General features: G+C 39.4%; 1 protein-coding gene across 3 annotated transcripts in view; it reads left to right on the top strand.

Moving 5' to 3' along the window:
• Positions 1-19,701, top strand: part of ddr2a (discoidin domain receptor tyrosine kinase 2a) — a 38,368-nt gene extending 18,667 nt beyond the window's left edge. Inside the window, exons 4-18 of one of the 3 annotated variants that reach the window (XM_074668939.1) lie at positions 8,945-9,047; positions 9,661-9,892; positions 10,198-10,345; positions 11,296-11,398; positions 11,911-12,094; positions 12,192-12,432; positions 12,615-12,677; positions 14,764-14,900; positions 15,043-15,208; positions 15,312-15,544; positions 15,638-15,765; positions 17,079-17,276; positions 17,386-17,620; positions 17,769-17,918; positions 17,999-19,701. In XM_074668939.1, the coding sequence (XP_074525040.1) occupies positions 8,945-9,047; positions 9,661-9,892; positions 10,198-10,345; positions 11,296-11,398; positions 11,911-12,094; positions 12,192-12,432; positions 12,615-12,677; positions 14,764-14,900; positions 15,043-15,208; positions 15,312-15,544; positions 15,638-15,765; positions 17,079-17,276; positions 17,386-17,620; positions 17,769-17,918; positions 17,999-18,130 (2,453 nt within the window). In that variant the 3' untranslated portion in view covers positions 18,131-19,701. Of the gene's footprint in view, positions 1-8,944; positions 9,048-9,660; positions 9,893-10,197; positions 10,346-11,295; positions 11,399-11,910; positions 12,095-12,191; positions 12,433-12,614; positions 12,678-14,763; positions 14,901-14,991; positions 15,209-15,311; positions 15,545-15,637; positions 15,766-17,078; positions 17,277-17,385; positions 17,621-17,768; positions 17,919-17,998 lie in introns of all 3 variants that reach the window. The other 2 variants (XM_074668938.1, XM_074668937.1) reach the window with 2 other exon arrangements.
• Positions 19,702-19,880: the final 179 nt, after the last annotated feature.

The following is a 19,880-nucleotide window of genomic DNA, read 5'->3' as shown; positions in this document are numbered from 1 at the left end:
AACATCAGCACACACTTAAAACTTGGCTCTGCCTGTTTATCATTCATAAGTTGTGCTTTGCCAAAGCTAACAGAATAAAAGAGAGCAGAGAGTTTTATAAGGAGTTTTTAAAAGCGAGGGTGAGCGCGATAGAAATCATAGACTGTTTATAGAAGGAGTTTTAAACTATTTATGCTGTGGTCCTTTTTATTTGCACGTCTCCTCATTCTTAGTGTATTTCTGACCTCTTTTGGTGTGAACATAACATGTGACCCTAAATATATTTCACGTTTTCAACAGAATCTTAGAGTTTTGCACTGAGAGACAAACGTTTCGACTGTGGTCACTTTCATAGAAGAATCCTCTCAACTCCATTAAAATAAGCATTTTGGAGGAGTGAGTTTTCTCACTGTCTGTGTGTGTAAGTGTGTGCACGCTCATGTGCTTGTATTCATATACCCACATGCACACACATGCTGTGGATCCAGCTATCCCACTGGAGTCTGTGGCTAATGCATACCAGACATTCTGACAGCAGGAAAGTCCATTCAAATAGGCTCTGTCTTCCTCCCCAGCCCTTGTGCGTGTCTGTGTTTTTTTTGCGTGTGTGTTTGGTGTCTGTACATCACTATTAGACCATTCAGAAGTCATGGAGAGGACGTTTGGTGCATCTGATAATATGTAGACTGCTCCACGTTCAGAGTTCAAGATAAAGTTTCATATCTCTAAACTTGCCCCAGGGATTTCTACACTGGAAAACCGATACGTGTTTTTGAAAATGATCACCTCCTGTGGCAATAAGAGGACCATCCCTACCTGCTCTAATATATGGAAGCAGGATATATGCACCTATAATTCTGTCTGATGCTTTCGTTCTGCTGCATTGAGAAGAGGCTCATTTTTCCACAGTCTGGAAATATTCACAGCTGAATTTAGTAGAGCTAAGATGTTGAGTGATGCCAACTTTCCCCTGTTTAAAATTCCCTAGCAATGGAGTTATACCATCCCTGTCTTTCCCATTTTACTCGTGAGTGGGCGAACTTTTATTTCACTGCAGAGGGGGACAAGGCGTGGACATGAGCAGAGCCCTGGCAGAGCAGCAAATATTAAAAGCTACTGTTATTGTGAGGACTTCTTTTCCTGAGGATGTTTAGTGTAAATCCTGAATGAGTCACCAGTAACTGAAGCCGTAGTTTTACAACAACTAAAGAGTTGTATTGTTTGTAAAGCATTTCCTGTTTTCTGTGTTATCACAAATGAAAGGTGGTACTAATTTAGACACAATTTAGAAAGACTAGCTGAATGTAACTGAAGGTTTATACTGAAGGTTTTTCTTTAAAAAAAAAAAGTAGATAATGACCACTGAAAGACTTATGTTTAAGTCTCAGTGAGGACTTTCTAAGTGACCTTAAAAAAGTCTCACTTTTACTTATATATGTCTGGTTATAATGCATGATTACCTCTGCCAAGGAGGTTATATTTTTGGGAGAGTTTGTTTGTCTTTTGTCTGTGAACAACATAACTCAAAAAGTAACAGATCTTGATGAAATTTTCAGGAAATGTTCAAAATGAGGCAAGGAAAAAGTAATTAAATTTTGGGAATGATCGAAATCATTGTCTGGATGCAGTATTTATTTAAAGGATTCTTTATCATTGTGAGATAGAGCTGTTTTCACCATATGTGTATATAACTCTGTGATAAATGGTTGGATTGCTTTGCAAAACAACACAAGACAAGGTCACAATAATTTTTGACAGACGTAAAAGTATGATCCAAATTGTAGCAGACAGTCTGCTGAAAGCGAGAATAAAGTTAAAGTAGGACTAAAGTGTTGCATGACAGTCACAATATGCTTGGTGGAGGTCTGCGCCCTCTGGGTGCTTTTCTAGTTTGAAATAAGATTATCAGTGCCAAATTGGTTATTTCTGGCTGATGCTGTCATAGAAATCTCTAAGACAACACCACAGTGGCTGACAAAGTTTAACAGTTTTAGATAGGAGAAATCTGTTTTTATCTGCCAAAAAGGATTTCTTAGATTAATTTCGTAGTAATGGTGGACTCTGGAGCCTAACTGTCAGACAGGAGGACAGAAGAGCAGAAGAAAGTTAAACAGGTTTTGTGATAATGTTCATTCCAACCCACAGTCAGCAGTTATTCTGTAGTGGTCTGTTCAAACTTGAGAGTCTATCAATAAAATGAAGAGTGAGGTTACGTTAGCTCTGCTTGGTGAGGCTGGAGTTGGACATAAACAGGATTTACTAATGTACTAATAATTTACTAATACTTATCACAGATACATCTCAGAGCATCAGACTGTTAGTAACACTAAATATAATCGCCCACTAAACTATGCTGCAAAATGAGTTTACAAACTTTGCTTGTTGTCACAAAGCAAAAAATAGCATTACATAACCATAAATTAACATGTTATCTCTTCACTTTGTAGCCAGTAAGAAGTTGTCTTGAATAAAGAAACACAAAATTAAAAAGATCTGCTATGCATTCATTTGCCTCAAAACTAACACCTGCCTCAGTAAGAGTCATGCCTTCACAACAGTGGGTGCAAGCGCTCATGGGAAATAGAGTATCACAGAAAACACTTGTTTTTCCAGATAGTCCTCACAACCCTTTAACCCGATTATTTATTACAATAAAAAAGTTGTTTCAGCTAACATGTTAGCTGGGTGAATTCAGAAAAGAAAAATAATCGTAGTTACATTACTTGTTTCTATCCATCCCGTACTAATAACAAGTTGGTGACTGTTCGTCTCTGTCAGATGTATTGCGTTGAGCATAACATGCACACTGTATTTTTCATTGTCTTCCTAAGCAACACCGATGAGAGCAGAGAGAGTAAACAAGAAGAGAAAAGTTGCTGACTTTAAAACTTAAGCAATGACCTAAGAAGGGCTAAGATTCAAAAGAACTGCAGAGTTAACAAACAGCTAGCTGTGAGGTTGTCACTGTGATTGACTCCTCTCGTAAAGCGCTCTACGTATATAGAATTATGAAGTTCAATCCTAACATAGTCTTCTCTATAAATATATTAGAGCAGGCAGTGATATAAAAACAGCACAGCTCAAACAGTGTTTAGCTGACAGGTATCACTACAGATGTGAACATCAGTTTGCGTGACTACAAAGCATTAATGAATGTGTGTGTGAGACTTTATTTTGAGCAGCGGTTAGGAAGCAAACATGACAGAACAAACCTGCCTTTCAGAAACTTCAGTGCGGTAAAAATCAAGAGGTGAGAGAGACTTTGGCCCGTTACTCTCTCCCTCTTTCTACACCACACAAGGCGGGTATTTTTCCACCTTTTTCTCAGACGATATTTTTAGATACTGCGGGCAAATGCTGAGCCTGATGAGTGGTGTGTATGTGTCCAAACGCACACACTCACCTTCCCCCATGGCTCAACCGAGGGGTCACCTCTGAGAGGGTTGGGTAGATAAACAAACACAGCAAAAACCAACACTGGAGGTGCGGTTGCACATCCGGCACGCCATATTGAAACTGGTCTCTCTGACTTGGTGGAGGATGTGGTTAAAGGCTCTGATAGTGAATCAGATTTTCATCAGTTAGCTCCAGGCAAAGTCTGTGTTTCCCCCCCAAAAAATGATGCTGCAGATGTTTGTGTATATTTGTTGCAGGACTTCCCTGAAAAATTCCCCAGATTTTGTTGCCACATCACACCCCACAGCATGAAGATAATCACCCCTGCTTGTCCATTCAGTGTTTCATTCCTGTGTGTCATACCAGTGTGAAGACAGCAGTAGAAACATCTTCATGCTTCATCCATATGAACTCTTTAAATCTAAGCGACGGAGGCTACTTAAACAAAATCATCTCATCTACTTGGTGTCAGATGTTATCTATGCACTTTAAAATAATATAACAGGGATCTCTACTGTTTTCTTGAAGTCAGTCTGACCATTTGTGTTTTACTACAGCTCTCAAATGCGCACTTTGGAGACCACAACGATCATCAAAATGGTTTTGTAATTATGTAGCCAAGGACGCCACTAATATGTTAAGAATATGGGTGGAGGAAGATGATTTTTGTTGATGTGGTCTGCTTAAAGCCAAGGCAATCTGGTGCAAGAAGAGAAAGAGGATGGAAGAGGAAGGGTGTAAACAGTGAGGAATGAATTACAGGGGCTCAAGAGAAAAAGGCAAAAGGGAACAAAGACTGGAAAGAACAAGTTAAGAGAGGACAGAGGAGGCAGCGTAGAGGTTTTGTTTGTGCCATTTTTAAGCTGCATGAATGCATCCACACCTGGTTTTGTGTGTACAGACGTGAGTTTTATATATCAGGCCATCGGCCCCAGTCGCAAACCTTCAGGGGTTTCCACATCTTGACTTTTGAGCAAATATTTGGAGATCAAGAAAAGAGGAAGAGAGGATAACATGAGGAGAAAAAAAAAGGCAAAGAGCAGGGGAGAGACAGAAAAAGCCTTGAACCTTGTGGGCTGCTGTTGCTGGCATCTTCTCAAAGGTTTTTCTGTGAGACAAGAGGCCAGGCTAACAGGGTCAGTCTCCCTTTAACTTCCGCCTCTAGCTTCACTGAAAGCAGTGAACCAGGGCTATCACATGCACAGAAAAAGTCCTCCCAATGGCTCTTTTATCCTTAAATGAGGCTAGCCAACGGTCATATCCTGCTAGGTGGAGTTATCAATGTTAGTCCAAAACACAAAATCAACCCAGCCCACCAGATAGCATGCGAGAATGAAGAGCCCTTTCATTTTTTCCTCTTGGTAACACCCAGAAACGAACACGTTCATTCAGAGCCCTGTAAAGGTTAATTGATACCATGTCAACTGTGCGTCACGCTTACTTAGCCATTAGCCTGCTGGGTATTAATGAGGTAAAGGTTTTCTTAATCACACTGTTAATGTTTAACACCTCTTACCACAAAAGAGGACAGAAGAGAAGAGAGAGGGTCAGGACCACACAGGAGGAGTGAGAGGAGGACAGAGGAGACAGAAAAAAAGGGAGTGTGAGGGGGTGGAGGGGCATGCAGGAAACAGAGGGCATATTGCTTCTATTGACCGCACAGTGGGGGCGTGATAGCCTCAGTCCAGACAGCTTTACCACACACACACACACACACACACACACACACACACACACACACACACACACACACACACACACACACACACACACACACGGTAACTCTCTCCTGTACGTGTGCTTGATACCAACACTGTTTGAACTGGCACAGACACTGGAGGGATTCAGCTTATTATTTCAATAAGCTACCACAATTTTGGCACAAGGAGTGTGTAGTGGCCTTGATTGTGTGTCTACACCCCATCACTTCATCCAGAACTATACTCCACATATTTCAGTTTCTTTGACAGAAGCTGAGAATTGAGGAGTTCCACTCAAGAAGGTCTGAGGGTGTCTGCTGAATGTTTTAGTATGGTTTTCAGTTTTCAGCTCCAACCAGCGCTGTGGTTGGTCTGAGAAAAGCGAGGGAGCTGCATTCACAAGGAGAGCACGAAAGCCTCTGTAGCTTTGCCAAGTTGCCATTGGCTACTTAAGGAGCGAAGTCATGTCAGTGTTAATAAATTATACCATCATTCTGTATTCCCATTAGGGGTGGGAGAAAAAATTCAAAATCGATATATCAGGATTTTTTTTTGACAATATCAAAGTCAGGATTCTTTGTCCCAAAATCTCTTTTTTTTTTCAAATTTAAATTCTCCACTTCAGTCTTGGTTTATAAACTGGATTAGAAAAAAGTTACCACTCTGTTAGCCATGTCTGTGAATAGCATGATGCTACTCAGCCCTCTGGTATTCCCTCTGTTGCTGGGTTAGCACAGCTAGCTCGTCCATCTTATTGGAGATAGATCTTACGTTCTCAATAACGATGGATGGAAGGACAGGTCCATGTCGTCACTTCTTAGCTCACACCTGAGAACCAGCACGTCCTCACCTCCTTCTCCTCATCTTGTGGGAAGACATCAGGCCTTACACCAGTTAGCATTGACATGCTACAGGCTGCTAACAGCTGAGTTCACATGTAAACAATGCAGCCATGGTTACATGTAGGATCTCCAGACAAACACAGGAGAAAAAGTAGTAAAAATATCACTGAAGCTACAACAAGTTTGGTGTCCATGACCAACAAATGAGCCATACAAAGTAATGACCCACTCCAAATAGTCATAGTCATAGTCAACAGGGCGGCGCCTAGCAACTAGCAAATATGGCTCCTCATACATAATACAGTCTGTTGACATTTTCATCATCATTTAACTTTTTCACATGGTGTTAAAAAAGTGAACTAAAAATCATAAACATAAATATTGGAGACTCAAAATTTAAATCCAATCAACACCCCAAAAATTGTGATAGAATTGAATCATGAGAATAGCATATTGTCCCAGCCCTAATTCCCATAAAGTTATAAATGTAAGGATTGAAAAAACATCTGATGTAGCACGTAACATAACACACAACTTATTAGTGTACAGTATACATCTTATTCACTGTCTATTTCCAAAGTCACACCAGAATGATGGTCAAGATGTTTTAATTCAAGGAAACTGGAAACTGGTTTCCATTCCTCAAATTCCTTATTTTGTAGAAAAGTAAGGTTAACTAATGTTTTACAAATTAAAAATGTTTGATCAAATTGTATAACAATAGCTGTGAAAGCAGCAGACTTTAGCTTTTGCCAAGTCTGAGCACAGCAAGCAGCAGCTAAGCAGCAACCTCTGGTCTGAAAATATGAAGCAGTGTGGAAGTGCTCTAATCTGCAGTTTGTGGAGTGTCCGCTTGAAGCTGGCTCCAGAAGAACTGGAAGACAGTTTTTACAGCAGAAGTAAACATTTTAACAGCCTATCACAAAAAATGTCCTAAGTCTGACAGTCTAATTTTTCCACAAACTGATAAACACTGAATAGAGACAACATCCATTTATTATACATTCTGTGGCAGCAACACAATCTTCAGAAACAAAGCCAACGCAGGAGGGCTAAAAACTACAGTTCTTTCTGTGCTCGCCTGATGCTGGGTTTGATGAGTTGAGTTGAAAGTAACAAGTTTTTCATAATCAGGGAAACAGATGACTTGACAGACAGGTGGTACACTGCAGGTGTTACTAAAGCAGCTGAAGGCCCATCTCAACTCTTCCACTCTGCTTCCTGTTAGTTCATGAAAAGGTCAGGTTGAGTCAGCAGTTTTACCCTGGTGACAGCTCTTAAACAGTAGTTAAAAACAAAACAATGTGTCACATTACAGAGACTACGCTCATGTATCATTCAGTTTATGGAGCAAACACAGACTGTATAAGCAAATATTAGATATTCGGAATAAGGAGTTGAACACTCAACATCTTTTTATTTTTTGCTTTCCAGTAGAAAATGAGTTACTGTGAAATTTTCTTGGAATTGTTTCCCAACACTTTTCAATTTTAAAAACAAGACAGGAGAAGATTTTAAAAGCATCTGAGCCAGCCACACAGAGTGACTTCAGAGAAAATCTGAACATAAAAACAGTGCAGCTGTGGCTCAGGAGCTTAGCTGAGAATCAGAGAGTAGGGGTTCGATCTCAGCTCCTGCCATCTATTGGTCAGTGTGTGTGTGTGTGTGTGTGTGTGTGTGTGAATGTGTATGTGTGTGTGTATGTGTATGACTGAGATTAGCTAATACCTGTCAGGGTGTGAATGTGCTGTGGGTGGGTGATTGTCACCACTACTGTGAGGCCTCATTATCAAGTATCATCAGAGGATTGTTGTCAGTGTTTGGAGCTAGTTTGACTGTTGTAAGTACATCAAGGTCAACAGTTCTGATGTGTAAGTTTCAGATAGCAGTGGCTTAATTGTTAAGTTTAGTCTTCTTCTTTCTTTTTTTTTTTCATTTAGTTAAGTTTGGTTTATTTCGGTCACTTTGAACATAAAATCTGATCTGCATAATAAAGTGAAAATGAACAAATGTTGTGTTAATGCTATTTCTGCAGCAACAAAACAAGGAAAAATAAATTAACATAACAAATAACAAAACATGACCAAAAAGGTGCAGGCTGAAGCCTTTGCTTATTTCACCTACCCTTTTCAAACTCATCTTCTACTCAGCTTACTTTAGGTTTATGTAGGACGGTAAGGTTAACATAACTAAATACTCATTTATCAGAAATCAGAAATAGACCCTTTGTCAGTCCAAAATCTCAGACACGCTATAATTTCACACCCTATTTCTGTAATCTGCAATCACCTTTTGTTAAAATAATTTCTTAAACCTACCATATGTTTGACATTCTTTTATTTCTGTGTCTGATCCATTCCACAGACTAACTCCACACACTGAAACACATCTTTGTTTAACATTTGTTCTGCTCTTTGGTTTAGCAAACGTACAACTCCCTCTGAGTTCATACTCACACTCTCTGATCTTATAATGCTGCACATGTGGACCTAGAAACACGGTAATTTACAAACTTGCAAGAAAATGAATATTTCAACTAACCAATATTTATTAAATGACCAATTAATTTTGCACTCACCAAACACAGCCAGGACCAGGAACTGATCTTCTGACTGGTGTGACAAAGAGACTCGCTCTGCCACAGTGAATCTTTAAAAACTTGGCATAATCAAACCCTTTTTCTTCACCCGATACTACTATAAAGGGACAAATAGCATATCATCCTGAATGTGTTTTAAGGGCTCATTCCAACCTTTCAAAAACAACATAATCAAGAAACAAACTAAGCAGTTAGTTAAAATACAACAGCTGTTGACAAATGGACTCCAACGGTATCTGTAAAAACAGTTACCTATTAACAAATGTGCTTCTGTGGCCCAATCTTTTTCAGAGTCTGGAAAATCCAAAATAAGTGTTTCAGCAACACAAGCATCATGTCTCTAAATAGACCAGTCTTCACTGTCAACAATGTGTAGTTTCCTCATTTTTTCTCTTACATTTCCAATAAAAACTGCTGTTGTGTTTCAGGTGTGTGTCGGTATCCCCTGGGCATGTCAGGGGGGCAGATCCAGGATGAGGACATCTCTGCCTCCAGCCAGTGGTCTGAATCTACTGCTGCTCGATACGGCAGGTAGGGCCCTTCTCCCCACACACACACACACACACACACATATACACACAGGCACACACAAGCTTCCCAGTATGTTTACCCTGATAATGAGTGTGTGTGTGTGTGTGTTCGTGTGTGTCCTGCAAGGTGCCTGTGCCCGTTTATTTGCAGTAAACCACAAACTGGGATATCAGTTCTACTCACAGCCACATAATTTAGGAGGAGGTGTGTGTGAGTGTGTGTGTTTGTGTGTGTGCAGGAGAACTTGGGTGGCCTTCAACAAGTATCAGGATAATGATGTAATAGTCCCCCGTGCATCCTGGCTGCGATTTCAGTCTCTCCCAGCTCCCCCTTCGTCCCCTGCCAACCCCTCACCCAAAATTAACACTTAAAGATGAATTTACGATGCAGGCTGTCACTTAGGTGTTTTTCTAACGGGCTGCAAGAACTGAAATCCACCACCGCACTCATCTTTACTTTCCTCTCAACTTTTCTTCTACAACCTGTTCCAACTTTTCTTCCCCGTGCTCTTTTCCCTTTCCTGCTACAATTCTTATATGAATTTCCCCTTCTGTTCATTTTTTTCATTTCCCTCCTCTGCCTCTCCTTCCTTTTCTTTTTGCCTCCTCACCAGGTTGGACTTCGAAGAGGGCGATGGCGCATGGTGTCCAGAGATAACAGTAGAGCCAGACCACCTGAAGGAGTTCCTCCAGATTGACCTGCGCTCGCTCCACTTCATCACTCTTGTGGGAACACAGGGCCGTCATGCGGGAGGCATCGGTAATGAGTTTGCCCAAATGTACAAGATTAAGTACAGCCGGGATGGAAGTCGCTGGATTTCATGGAGAAACAGGCAAGGAAAGCAGGTAAGTTGACTTACCTACATGTGTTTTTTTAGACTTTAAACTATTTATAGCTTAATAGTGAACTTCTAATAAAGATACACTTATCTCTCTTCAGGTCATATTTTTATGGCAGCTCATTGTTTGTATCTGCTTTACCTGTTGATCTCTGCTGCACTGAGATTAGGCATACCATGAATACATATTAATCCTCTCTATCTATAAATGATATACAGTGGCCCTGAATTGTAATCAAGCTGATGACTCAGCTGTTCTCATTCATAACTGAACCTGTTCAGGAGGTCAAGATGTGCTTGTGTGACCTGCAGGTGATTGAAGGAAACACAAACGCCTATGACATCGTACTCAGGGACCTGGAGCCACCAATCATTGCCCGCTTTGTCCGTTTTATGCCCGTCACGGATCACTCCATGAATGTCTGCATGAGAGTGGAGCTATACGGCTGTGAATGGCTGGGTAAGAGAAGATCCAATTCAGCTCCACTCAGTTTGACTATCATAGCTCATTTCATTTCTATGTAAGCAGCCCAAAGTGCTTTACTGAAAACAGTCGGAAAATCCACAGCAATTAATAGATAGTAATATAATAAATAATAAGCTAAAGGAAGGAAAATTATAATAAAATACTTAAAATGAAATAAAATAAAGACAGTGAAAAAAAATTAAATTAATAAAAGAACAATAATAATAATAATAATAATAATAATAATAATAATAATAATAATAATAATAATAATTATTATTATTATTATTATTATTATTATTATTATTATTATTATTATTATTATTATTATTATTGTAGTAATGATAATTATTTATATTATTATTGTTGTTGTTGTAGTTATTATTATTATATTATTATTAGTATTTATTATTTATTATAACAATTTTGGGGGAAAAAAAATAAAAAAATGTAGAAGGTTTAAAAACTCAGCAAGTATCCGTCAGAAGCAAATTACCAAACTAATAAATACATTTATTCCTAATATAATTCTTATTATTACCAATGTGTTATTTGATTTTTTTTTTTTTTTAAATGAATTAAAGTCTGTAGTTAAAACACAGTAATTACACTTCAGACAGCCTTATAGACTACTCTAATGTTAAGGTGGATTTCTTTTTAGCGCATTTTTGTGTCTTCTAGGGCTCTTAATTTGAAAATCTTGAACGACATACTCAGACATTAAAAACAGAACAGTCAATAATTGAAACAGAATGTTTACTGTATTTCTTTGTGGCTAAGTCATAAGACAAGTGTTGCCAGGCCTTTTAGCAAAATAACATCACTTGTGCTGCTTATTTCAATGACACTTCCATCAACAATTCTGCAACATCTGATTGTGAAATGATGAAAAACAATCCTGAGCAGTTATTTGATCAATTGAATTGATTTTCTTTGCTTCACAGATGGTCTTGTGTCGTATAATGGTCCAGCAGGAGAGCAGATGACTTTGCCCTCCTACTCTGTGTATGTTAACGATTCTGTTTATGATGGAGCTGTCATCCACAGGTTTGTGTGTCTCTCATTCTGCCCCTTTCCTTTGTTTCACACACACCACCACTGTACTCCTTCATCATTGTTCTCGGCCTTGGTCAGTACTTTTCCCCCCACATTGTTATTGCCTGGTCACCATGGTGACAGCAGGGAGACAGACGGTTTGAGTGGGTCATGGTGGTTTACTGTTAGGCAATAGCTCATGGGAATGACTGAGTCAATCCTGCTTTTGGAGTTGAAAAATCTGAGTTAACCAATCAGAATGTTGACGGCAGTGTTTGGATTATGGTATTGTGAATAATGTCCTCCATGACACACTCATGCTTCCCTCTCTCTGTTCTGGAAACAGTGCAGAAGGAAAAGAAAATGGCCTTTATTACAATATCACAGCCAAGAGCAGAAGTGAGGAATTACTTCTGTAATGCTGCCACCTAGTGTTGAAATCAGTGCCTTAAAAACTTCAAAATAACCACGTTTATGTAAAGCATGTTGAGGTTTCATGTTGACACTTTTTCCTCTTTTCCCAGTATGACAGAGGGCCTGGGGCAGCTCACTGACGGAGAGTGTGGCCTGGATGATTTTACACACAGCCATGTCTACAATGTGTGGCCCGGGTACGACTATGTGGGCTGGAACAACGAGAGCTTCCCCAGTGGTTTTGTTGAAATCATGTTTGAGTTTGATCGCACACGTAACTTTACCACTATGAAGGTAATTCTTCTGATACTACCACAGAAATTTTCCCCACAGTGCTCAGTTTTTACATCTCTCATTAATAGCCTTCCCATGCCTTCTTGTCTGCATCCAGGTCCATTGTAACAACATGTTCTCCAGGCATGTCAAAGCCTTCCGCCAAGTGGTGTGCTACTTCCGCTCCGAGTCTGACTGGGAGGCCAACCCGCTCTCCTTCAGCCCTGGTGTGGATGAGAAGAACCCCAGTGCTCGCTTTGTCACAGTCAACCTGTCCAACCACATGGCCAGTGCCATCAAGTGCCAGTTCTACTTTGCTGATGCCTGGATGCTGTTCAGTGAGATCACCTTCCAGTCAGGTAGAGGCTGAAAAACTGTGAAAACACCTAACCCGTTACCATGCAATGCCTGGATGTTGTGCTAAAATGTTCTATATTTGAGTTTAATCGGCTGCAAGATGACCTTTGTAACATACATGAAAAGCTACATCTGAAAGTCATTGTTTAGATAAGCAGTTTTAATGAGCTCTGTGGCTTTACAGACACGGCAATGTACAACACAACACTGGCTCCTGGTACAGGTCCCCCACCTAACATACCACCAGGTGAGTGATAACACAATGATATAAGTAACAAAGAACCAAATGAGAATCTTAAAATGAATGAAACACTGTCTTTATGTACTCAAATAAAAGTCAATGCATCAAATGCACAAAGTTGGGATGTCTAGAGAAAATTCACACCAGCGGATAAAAAGGAAAAAAAATGATCTAATTATTATCTAAAAGAAATAAGTCCTTATGTAGAAAGAGAGCTTGAAAACATAATCATAAAAAATCAGACACTTTCAGACGACAGTTAAAACTTATTTTGTAATGTGGTGATTCTCAAAGTGGGGTCCCAGGACCCCCAAGGGTTCACGAACGATAGCTTGGGGGTCTGCAGAATAATTGAAAAACAATTGTAAAAGTGTGCTTTATTATTTTTAAAAAAAGAATATCAACAAACTGGGATTTCTTGCACCAAAAAACAGCTTTTTTTCTGATACTCCAGCCTTATTTGTTTTTATGCCATGAGATCAGCTCTGATATGACCGTGGCATATCTTTCACTTCATAGTGCGCAAGGATAAAAAAAAATAATAATAAAATAAAAACAGAAAACACCTTGGAGACATTTTCTCAAAGTTTACCAAATTAATTACTTAGTATAAATGTAGCATTATTTTATCATTACAAAGTGCTACATAGTATACTATTACACAGTATTAATATTATCCTAATCAATAAAATGTATAGAACTGTGGGGATCCACATATAAAACATATATGAATTCAATAGTTGTCTTACAAATAAGAACCATACGCATCATTAATAATACAGATTATTATGCTCACACTGATCCCTTGTTTTTAAATTCACACATTATGAAAATTTCTGATTTGTTTTATTATAAATAATGTTACTAATGTTTACTGCAAAACTAAACCCTCTTCCTCGTGCTGTACAAAAGTTCTTCTCAATTCGGGAGACTCAATATGATTTAAGAGGTGTTTGCAAGTTTTCTGTTCAGAAAGCTAGAAAAGGTATAAAAAGGAGATGTGTTTCTATTGTTGGGGTTAAACTATGGAGTGATGCAAACATAGATATAAAAATAAATATAAATATAAAAACCTGCAATTCATGTTATATCTTCAGAAAAATGGTCTCCAAAGTTATCTTTGAAAACTGTAAGTGTTGATCATGTAATGATGTTGTTAATGTTGATTCTTTATCTTTGTTTGTTTATTTATTTATTATTTTTTGGTAGCTTATCTTTGGTTAAATATATGGGCTAGGCTCAGATAAGCATTTTGCTTCTGCCCATGCCTTTTCAGTCACTACTTATTATAAGAATTCTGGTTTGTTTAAAATGTCTATTTTGTGACAAATATTGTACAATGTATGTTCACTGAATAAAAATTCCTACTACTACTACTATAATTAGAGGGTCCCTGGAAAAATGTCTTACCTGAAAAGAGTCCAAGGTCTAAAAGAGTTTAAGAACTCCTGTTGTTATAAAAGTATGAAGATAGAGGAACAGCTTGAAGAATAGAAATAAGATACAAGACTTAACTGCACGTGGAGCCATTAGACAGCACAATTAAGTCCATACACATAAACTCTTAAACACAACTGTCATGTTTGATATTTAAGAAGCTGCTTGCCATTCTTATTTATTACACTTAACCACTGAAAGAGGTGAGACAGTACAACAGAAATGCATAATGACAAATATTAAATCAGCTTTATTTCTTTGGTCCCAAATTGGAAAAAAAAACTAAGCAGGAAAACTTCAAGTGCAGCTGACAACATTTTAAAATATTTCCTCTTTAATCCAAAATTGTAAAACCTGTAATTTGGCAAACATAATATTAATGAAGCCATTAAAAGTATTTTAATCCCAAGTGTTAAATAAGTGTGAACTATTGGCAGAGGAAAATCATTTTCTGCCTGAAAAACTGTTTCACAGAAGTCTTAAAAGTGCCACCAGTTTGTAAGTTCAGAATATCCCAATTTCTTCTTATTTGGACCTGGGAATGTTTACAACATTCATTACAACAACTGCCTGGATAAAACTATCAAACATGAAGTGGTAACCTCAATACACAGGCGTCTAAGCTTTAACACCTTTATCTCTGTTCCTTCCTCAGAAGAGGATCCCACCCACAAAGTAGATGACAGCAACACCCGCATTTTGATTGGTTGTTTGGTGGCCATCATTTTCATCTTGGTGGCCATCATTGTCATCATCTTGTGGAGGCAGGTGTGGCAGAAGATGTTGGAGAAGGTGAGATTGTTTGGATGCTTTGAAGTACCATAAAGTTTCTTTTGGGAGGTGGTCAGACCTGTTCCTTCACCCCCGACATCCTTTATTCTAGGCTTCTCGTCGGATGCTGGATGATGAACTAACCGCTAGTTTGTCAATACAGAGCGAGACTTTCGCCTACAACAACAACAACAACCAGTCGGGTTCATCCAGCGAGCAGGAGTCTAATTCCACCTATGAACGCATTTTTCCCCTGGGCCCGGACTACCAGGAGCCATCTCGCTTCATCTGTAAGCTACCAGAGTTCGCTCAGAGCTCTGAGGAGCCTGGTAGGCAGACACATATCTACCGTCCTGTACATGCTGTTTCATTGCTAATTAATACTGAGGCTTTATGAGCTTCATGGTGACGGTGCCTTGCTTTGTGTTACAGCGTCTACCAGCACAGCGGCGTCTAAATCCACCACAGCTACTGTAATTCAAGATGGCGTCCCTCACTATGCAGAGGCAGACATTGTCAACCTGCAAGGTGTGACTGGAAGCAACACGTACGCCATCCCCGCACTGACTATGGACCTGCTGTCAGGAAAGGACGTGGTAGTGGAGGAGTTCCCCAGAAAGCTGCTCACATTTAAAGAGAAGCTGGGAGAGGGACAGTTTGGAGAGGTGTGTGTTCTCTACCAAACTTGATTAGATTTTAGTTTGTTAATGTTGGATGTTGTGAATGTTTATCCGTTTTTTTTTCTTTTCACCTCTCAGGTGCATCTGTGTGAAGCAGAGGGAATGCAGGAGTTCATGAATAAAGAGTTTTTATTTGACATTCCTGAAGATCAGCCAGTTTTAGTGGCTGTGAAGATGCTCCGCTCAGATGCCAACAAAAATGCGAGGTAACTGCTCCACAAACTATATTTACAGTTTAAACGCTCTTTCAAACAGCCAATAGGGGACCTTCACTGATGGTGAGAAGCAACCTGATCATTTTTAAGTGGATTTAAAGGGCAGCTCCGTTTTTTTTACACCTGGACCTTATTTATAGGTGTGTGCATGCTCATATACTCACTCAGACAAACATCGTGCAACTCAGAGTCCTTCAGAAGTTATTTAGATCCAGCTGATTTTAGCCGCACTAAGCAGGGGCCACGGCAAGGGAGCTTCAGCGCGGGACATAATCTCTGCAAAATCGCTCATTTCAGCTATATTTTTTCATCCATCACCAGTGTTATCATAAAGTCAGCTCGTCTTCCATCTTCAGGTGGGTCAGCTGACCCAGAGCTGACCTGGTAAACAAACGTTTGACGGTTGTCCTTACCGGTTTGAGCCTGAGTACACGGACAAGGAGCTCCATGAAAGAAGGATGCAGAGGGAGAGAGACGAAGAGCTGGCTCGAGGACAACAAACAGGAGCACGTCCACGACTCAATGCAAACTGGTGGTGTGCTTGTGGACAGTGTTCGCCTATGGCAACAGAAGAGGAGTGTGTTTGTGATAACGATGGATAGCGATGGATGAAAAAATGTAGCCGAAACGAGCGATTTTGCAGAGATTATGTCCCGCGCTGAGGCTCCCTTGCCGTGGCCCCCGCTAAGTGCGGCTAAAATCAGCTGGATCTAAATAACTTCTGAAGGACTCTGAGCTGCACGATGTTTGTCTGAGTGAGTATATGAGCATGCACACACCTATAAATAAGGTCCAGGTGTCAAAAAAACTGAGTTGCCCTTTAATTATGAATCCTCTGCAGACGTTTTCCTCATGAGTCCCTAATCAACAGAGCATAATGCTCAGTTTGTAAACTATGTTTCTATTTGGAGAAAAATGACAATAACATTGAGTACATATTATAGAGTGTTGCTGCCTCTTGATTGTCCAGTTGCCTTAGTGCTCTTAATGTCAACCAGGATAAAGATGAAACGAAGTGTTTCTAACTCCAGTTAAACATTGGTCTCTTAAAGTTTCAGAGAATCACAACGAAGATGAACAAAATGTATAACTTCAGGCTTTAAAAGGTAGTAAACAATCCCATGTGTGTGATAGCAGTGATTACCCTTAATTCATATGTACAGGTCATGATTTGCCTTGTGTCACGACTTTGGAGCAGTTTTCATCAAACACACAATTTGATCTTGTTTCTGGACAGAAAATAAAAAGATGACAATGTTCAGTTTGTTATAATTTTTATTTGATTCTGATTTGTGTTTTGACAGGAACGATTTCCTGAAAGAGATAAAGATCATGTCACGTTTGAAGGACCCCAATATCATCCGCCTGCTGGCTGTGTGCATCTACAGCGACCCTCTGTGCATGATCACAGAGTACATGGAGAACGGAGATCTTAACCAGTTTCTGTCCCGTCATGAACCTGAGGGACAACTTGCTCTGCTCAGCAATGCACCTACAGTCAGGTGAGTGATGCTGAAGAAAGTAAGGGAAAGATGTATTTTACAGATGTTTTGTTTTCGAATGTTTTTCTGTTCCTGTGACAATAAAGACTCTTTCCATTGTCTCTTTCAGCTTTAATAATCTGTGTTACATGGCTGCACAGATAGCATCAGGGATGAAATACCTCTCCTCTCTAAATTTTGTGCATCGAGACTTGGCCACGCGGAATTGCCTGGTGGGCAAAAATTACACAATAAAGATAGCCGACTTCGGCATGAGCAGAAACCTGTACAGTGGTGACTACTACCGCATACAGGGCAGGGCAGTGCTGCCTATACGCTGGATGTCATGGGAGAGCATCCTGCTGGTAAGAACACTGCTTAACTTTGGTGCTGTTGTGTTGTTTCAACAAACAATGGGCATATTTTCCGAGCTCTCTTGTCAATGCGTGTCTGGCTTTAAATGTAATGTACAGGTTATGCAAAATTATGCAGTCAGGTTCTTTTCTTTTGCAGGGTAAATTTACCACAGCGAGTGATGTATGGGCGTTTGGGGTGACCTTATGGGAGGTTCTGAACTTCTGCAAGGAGCAGCCTTACTCCCAGCTCACTGATGAGCAGGTGATAGAAAACACAGGGGAGTTTTTCAGGGACCAGAAAAGACAGGTGAACACACAGTACACATGCAATGCACTTTTTGAAAATTGGCATATCACTTGCTTAACTTGTTGCTCCCCGTCATGCAGATCTACCTGCCTCAGCCTGTGTTATGCCCAGACTCACTCTACAGGATTATGCTAAGCTGCTGGAGGAGGAACACAAAGGAACGGCCAGCCTTCCAGGACATACACAGAGCCCTCGTTGAAATGCAAGCGTGAGGCAGGACATTTTTGAAGTCGGTGATTCCCTGTCAGCTCATCTCTGGAGGAAACGGTGCATTACAAGTGAAGACCATGATTCAGACACGGTCCAGGTGTAAGCTAACTTGTTTCAGAGGAGAAACAGGTTCTGATGATTGGGGAACACTGTTTCATGAACTTTTGCAAAATCTCAATACCAGAGACTTTTGGTGTGCATTAAATCTTCATGTGCATACAGCTATTAAAAGAGATGTATTTTCTATTTTACCTCACACCAACCCAAAGACATGTCTAAGGTTTGGTTGTGAAGTGTTAAGGAACCAAAAATAAATGTAGCAAGTGACATTTGGCACTTTTGAAAATGTATTTGAATTCTTTTGTGTGCTCAGTTTGCATTTTTCACATGTTAACAACATACTTATGCAACATAGTTCAAACAATTTCTTTTGGAGGACTGCTTGAATGTAGAATAGGTGAAGTGAGGCAACACTTTACTGACACACTTCATTATGTTTCAAGTACTTCATCTCAAGGCAACAGATTTCAAACAGGAAGGAAACAACAACGAAACTCAGTCCCTGTTATCTCTGCAGTTTTCCTTTGGTTATTTGAAGTGTATATGACTGTATACTTTCTATAGATGAGTCTAAATCTCAAATAGCAATATTTTGTATTAATATTTATGTGTTAATATGTGTTTTTTTCTGTTAATGTTTTATTGATATACTTGTGAATTTTTATGATTTTACACATTTTTACACATTTGGCATCAGTTTGAATGAATAGTTACTTTTGATCCATAAAAACAAGTGGCTTCCAAATGTTTTTGGTGGCAACTGCAAACTGCTGAAAGCTTCATCATACAGAAAGCATTCATCATTCAGAAAGCTCTTTGAAAGGTGATCAGAAAGTGAGACAATGCAGGTTGGTTGGCATGTGTTATGTTGGTTCACCTGGTATGTTTAACAGTGGAAGTTTATACAGACATGTTATCAAGTAATGGCTGTGAGATCAGGTCAGGAACAAAGTAGATTGAAATGCTCAGTTTAAATAACGAGCATAAGTGAAACAGGATGACTACTCCACATGCTTTTACACCCTTATGAAAACTGTCTAACAGAGCTATTGCTTTGACTACAAATTTTTAGTTATTGGTTCAGCTAAATGCTAGAGTCTTTCTTTTTTCTGCTATTATTCTGTCCCCATTGGCACCAACTTCAAACCACATACACCTGTTGTACTTATTTGTGCTGTTTACAGGCTTTTTCTTCTCTTATCAGAGGCCTTTGACCCACTTCCACGGTGCAAAAATGACACTCCTGTTTGACCTAATAAAAGGAATTCAAAAAATATCTTCCATATGAGCATAAAACTAGCCTTTAGAAAACAGATAAAGGCTTTTGTGAAAAATTGCAACCAATTTAACCTTTTCCAAGCATTTCCATTCCTGTTAGTGTTACGATAAAGTCAGACACATAGCTGTAAAAAGTTTAATGGCACAATCTAATGTTTTGTTTCATATTTTGTACTCAAATGTTTGTATTTCATTGAGAATGTTTTTATACATTGTAAGTAAAAGTTGTACATGGGCGGCAAAAATTCAAATAAATTTCGAAAACTGGGAATTTTACAAGTGATCAAGCAGCTTCTGCCTTATTCATAAGTAATGATCATATGACAGTGTGTGGGCGGTCCCTAAAGCTGAGCTGACCGGTATCCCGATCCTATTGGCTGAGAGCTGCTGGTGTGTCCAATGAACACAAGGGGG

This window comes from Halichoeres trimaculatus, unplaced genomic scaffold, assembly GCF_033239565.1.
Source record: "Halichoeres trimaculatus isolate MK-OKI-2021-1 unplaced genomic scaffold, fHalTri1.1 fHalTri1_scaffold_4, whole genome shotgun sequence".
NCBI classification, from domain to species: Eukaryota; Metazoa; Chordata; class Actinopteri; order Labriformes; family Labridae; genus Halichoeres; species Halichoeres trimaculatus.
This window is presented reverse-complemented; position numbering and strand designations above follow the sequence as displayed.